Source organism: Microtus ochrogaster, linkage group LG9, assembly GCF_000317375.1.
Source record: "Microtus ochrogaster isolate Prairie Vole_2 linkage group LG9, MicOch1.0, whole genome shotgun sequence".
Taxonomy (NCBI): Eukaryota; Metazoa; Chordata; class Mammalia; order Rodentia; family Cricetidae; genus Microtus; species Microtus ochrogaster.
The window spans coordinates 29649531-29654630 of NC_022034.1; the positions used below are offsets into that span (position 1 = coordinate 29649531).

The 5100-nt window shown below is 45.9% G+C and overlaps 1 protein-coding gene across 1 annotated transcript in view; it reads left to right on the forward strand.

The window, feature by feature from the left end:
* Positions 1 to 5100, forward strand: part of Rtn4ip1 (reticulon 4 interacting protein 1) — a 43727-nt gene that overhangs the window by 23129 nt on the left and 15498 nt on the right. Inside the window, exon 7 of the mRNA XM_005363589.3 lies at positions 1379 to 1515. Coding sequence (XP_005363646.2) covers positions 1379 to 1515 — 137 coding nt within the window. The remainder of the gene's footprint in view (positions 1 to 1378; positions 1516 to 5100) is intronic.

The following is a 5100-nucleotide window of genomic DNA, read 5'->3' on the forward strand; positions in this document are numbered from 1 at the left end:
TGGCTCAGTGGTCAGCAGCTGGAGGAGTGGCTCAGTGGTCAGCAGCTGGAGGGCTGGCTCAGTGACTAGGAGCACTGGTTTCTCTTCAGAGACTGGGGTTTCGTTCCTTGCACCCTTATGGCAGCTCACAACTGTCTGTCACTCTAGCTTTGGGGTTCAATATGCATAAAATGAATATAAATCTTTAAAGAAAAGCATGTAATGATGCAGGTCTTTAGCACGTTATTTCCTGTCCTCCACAATGCTGTGCATATGTTTTGGGGACAAGATGGTCATCTTAGACTTCACCCTGGGACTTTAACTCAGGACTTGCTGTTGAAAGCAATATATTCCTTTACTCCAGAGTCCCTGGCTCTGTATCCCAAAGGGCTAGGATTGTATATTGATATCTATACCAAATTTCTGATAAATCTGAAGTGTCTTGCCCGATGCTAGACTGGCAATAGTCCCTGTTAACTTTATGAAATTGACAGTATAGAAAAGTATATCGGGTTTGGAGGGTGATTTCAGATACATAAACGTGAGTGACATTAGAATTATGTCCTCTTGTATTAAGTCTGTATTTGGGTTTTAAAGACAAGAGACCATTTATCTGGGCCTTCGTACTCCAAAGGAGAGGAACCAATTCATGTTCTAAAACTAAAATGTTCATATTTCCCTAGTAACCTTTCATCTGATAGCTGATCACTATACATGTTTCTAGATGTGCTTTTGTGTGTGTGCATGTGGAGCCCAGAGAGTGACACTGCTTCTTCTATTCTCTCCATCACTTGAAGCTGTGCTCACTGATTTGGCTCCAGGGACCCTGCTGTCTCTGCCTCCCCAGTGCTGGGACTGTAGGCATGTACTGCCATGCCTGACCTTTACACACTGCTGGGATCTGAACCTAGGTCCTAGTGCTTACCCAGCAGGCACTTTGCCGATCTGCCCATGGTCTAGGTAACTCTGAAGCACTGATTGAAGACATTCTGGAGATGCAAATGAGGAGGTGCTGCATTGTTTTGTTCTGGGTGCTTTGTCCTATGTTCCCTTCCTGAGGATGTGTGATGTTTGTTTCTCTGTTTTCTCTGCTATTTGCCCTCTGTCATTGAAGCTGCTACACTTGAGGCTGTGGCTCTCCTGGTTTTTCTGATCCTGGTGGGGCACTGCATACACTCAAAACAGAAATGTGGCTTTGCCTACGGAAGATGAGAGCTGGTGGGATTTTCCTGACCGTTGTAACCGGGTCTGATAGGTGGCCTTTTGCAGTTCTTGCTGACCGAGGATGTAGAGGTTCTAGAGATTACTATGATATGTGTACACCTGGTGCCAACGTTTTCTATTAAAAAAATGGACTTTTTTTTTTATACTTTCCCCTCGTACCTCCCTCCCGTGGCAGATAATGAAAGCATGGGGTGCTCATGTGACAGCAGTTTGTTCTCAAGATGCCAGTGAACTTGTAAGGAGGCTCGGAGCAGACGAGGTCGTTGATTACACCCTGGGAAGCGTGGAAGAGCAGTTGAAATCTTTAAAACTGTAAGTAGTAGAGTGAAGCTGCTGTGGGGAGGACGGCACAGGTACAGTTGAGTGTGCAGGTCTGAGGCCACCGGTGTGGTGGCTTCATAGTCAGGCTGGAATCTTCTGAAAGACTCTAAAAGCATTCCTTGTCATTTGGATCCATTTCCACATGGTATGTACTTTGGAAGTTATTTTTATACATGGTCTGATGATTTTAAGGCTACAAGATTGGGATGTGATTCCTTCTGTGGCATCATCCCAGGAAGACTAGAGAGGAGGGCACAAAACCACATGATTACTCCTAAACACATTTCAATGTTTTGGCTCCATTAAGGGCATAAGAAAACACTCCTGGCAGGGATCAGGGTATGCAGAATGCCTGAAAGCCAACCTGTGGTTTGGCCTAAGATACCAGATAGGACTGACTGGGGGTTCTCTCAGGCCCTGCTGCTCTTGCCTGTGGCCTGTTAATTTGATCTCCATTAGCTAAGGCAGAACTGAAGCTGAAAGTGCAGCTCCCAAGTATTTGCCCACAATTTCAAAGGTTTTTCTTTCTTTTTTAAAATCCATCTTCAGAAGCCAGTTTTTCTTGGCCACACTGACTAGATGTGTAATATTGAAGGATGAAAACACAAGGTCCTCTTCTCTGCAGTGCTCCCAGGAGCAGCCAGCCAGAGCCTGTGTATTCTGTCCTTCAGGGCGCTTCAGCTCTCATCAGGACTTTTGTAGACACCAGATGCTGGTGAACCAGACACATTCCTCCTCTACAGAGCCTACGTTCCACTTACGGATAAGTGCCTAGTGCTTGTCCAGTTAGGACTCTATGCTGTGATGAAACTCCATGTCTGAAGCAACTTGGGGAGCAAAGGATGTATTTGGCCTAAGCTACCATGTCACTGTTCTTCATCAGAGGAAGTCAGAACAGGCTCTCAAACAGGGCAGGAACCTGGAGACACAGAAGCCATGAAGGGGTGCTGTTTACTGGCTTAATCCTCATGGCTTGCTCAGCCTGCTTTCTTAGAAAAGCCAGAACCACCAGCCCAGGGGTGGCACCAGTCACAGTGAGCTGCCCTTCCCCATCAATCACCTCTTAAGAAAGTGCCTACTGGTTTGCCTGCAGTCAGATCTTGTGGAGGCATTTCTCAGTTATGCCTTTCTGCTCTCTGATTACTCTAACTTGTGTCAAGTTAACATAAAACTAGCCAGCACAACTGACCCCTTGTCAGCTTGACAAACACAGTACTGTTAATACACAACCTTTCCTTTTTTATTTGTACTGAAGATCACATGTTAATAAAGGTATTATAAAATGTTTTACAAACTTTATTAAAAAGCCCCAGAGCCTTACAAATTCAAATACTTCAAAAGTTGTCTCTTTAAAAACATTTAATCTAAAATCTGTTAAAAGTCCAAAATCTCTCAAGTTTAAAAATCTCAAATCAAAAATAAACAAAGTATACTTTCTTACTTCAAGAGGGAAGAATCATGGCACATTAACAATCTAAACAAAGCAAAACCAAACTCCAACAGTATAAATAACTCAATGTCCGATATCTGGAATTCACTCACAGTCTTCTGGGCTCCTTCAAGGGGCTGAGGTCACTTCCCTGGCTTCACCCTCTGCAGCACACGCCCTTGTCTTCTAGCTGGGGCAGGCTCCACTCCCCACTGCTGCTGTTCTCGGTGGTCATCACATGGTGCTGCCATCTCTAAAATGCTGGGGTCTCCATTAGCTTCTCCTGAGCTCTCTTCATGGTGCCAAGCCTCAGCTTCTCTGCATGATGCCTTCAGTCCTGGGCCTTCAGCTGTCCCTGAGGCTGCATCTTCACCAGTGTTCTCTCCTGGCCTCTCAATGTGCTAAGCATCGGCTACTCTCTATGACCCCGTCATACTTTCCAAACCGGTACCACCTGGGTGACTCTTACACATTCCCAAGTTCAGCTGTCAATGTGAGATACAAGCTTGGCCACCTCTGGAACACAGCTTCTGTGCAATGACTCTCAGGAAACACTTCCCAGAAGAACTCATCTCAGTGACGCTGGTCTCTTCTTAATCACTGCTAACTTCCTAGCTCCAGCTGACAAGCATCCATTGTCCCAGTAATAGAAAGGTTATACTTTAGTGTTTTTGGTCTCTTGTTAATCACAACTCATTCTTCAGCTAACCAGAACCATGGGTTCTCAATTTAAAACAAATGGATTTGATAGAGAGTCTTTAAGGGACTCTCAAACTTCCCTCTAGAACTCCACAAGCCAGGCCCCCATGGTCTGCACTGCTCTCAAAATTATTGTCTTCCAAGCTGGCACAGAACAGCTTACCAGGCTCTCAACGCTCAATGGCTTTTCTCACCCAAAGTCCAAAGTCCTTCCAAAACCCTCTCCACAACAACATGGTCAGGTCTGTCACAGCAACACCCCTGGTACTAATTTCTGTCTTAGTTGGGGTAACTTATTGTGATGACACACCATGATCAAAAGCAACTTGGGGAGGGAAGGGTTTATTTGGCTTCTACTTCTGCATCACTGTTGATCATGGAATTAAGTCTGGACAAGAACTCAAACGGCAGGAGCCCAGAGGCAGGAGCCTGGAGGCAGGAGCTGATGCAGAGGCCTTAAAGGGCTGCTGCTTGCTGCTGGCTTGTTGTCTTCATGGCTTGGCCTTTTTTTTTTCTTTAATAGAACCCAGGACCACCAGTCCAGGGGTGACCCCAACCAACAGTGGGCCTCCACATCAATCACTAATTAAGAAAATGCCTTACAGTTGGATCTTATGGAGGCATTTTCTCAATTGAGGCTCCCTCCCCCCTGAAGTGTTACAGCTCTGAGGGGAAAGTTACCCTGGCAGTCAAGAGCCAAGGAGTACCACAAATACACCACACAGCAAAATGCACATAAGAGATTTATAGGGAGCAGAAGCAGAGAGAAGAAGATAGGCTTTATAAAGGGTTTCTTGGGGTAGTGGTGGAGCTTTCCAGAGTGGGGATTGGTGGGATTTCAAGTTCTAAGGTTGGGCTTTTTACTTTGTATGGTGGAGCTTAGCCACCTGCATCTGGAGGGGCTGGGTCTGGCCATTATAGCTGGTAATGTTCTGTGGGCAAAGCCTGGTGGTTGGAGGTCCTTGGGGGCAAGACCTGGCCACTTGCTGGGCTTACACAAACCCATTCTCCTCTATTGACCCTTTGGTAGGATACATGTTTGTAAGTTGTTTACAAAGGAGAACCTGACAGCTAGAAGACTGAAAGACATTTAGTCTGACCTCTCATAGCAATGTGACAGTCCCGCAGCTTCTTGGCAAGTGCTCTTGCCTTCTTGATTGTACTCTTCCAGTAGGGGGCTTTCCTTCTTTCCCTCCCTCCCTTTCTCCTCTCTTCCTCTTCCTTCAACAGTGTCTTGCTTTTCTATTGCTGTAAAGAGACACCATGACCAAGGCAACTTTTAAAAGAAAGCATTTCACTGAGGGCTTGCTTACAGTTTCAGAGGGTGAGCTCCTAACCATCATGGTGGGAAACATGGCAGCAGGCAGGTAGTTATGGCACTGGAGCAGTAGCTGAGGGCTTGCATGTTGAGACAACACAACAACAGCACACACACACACACACACACA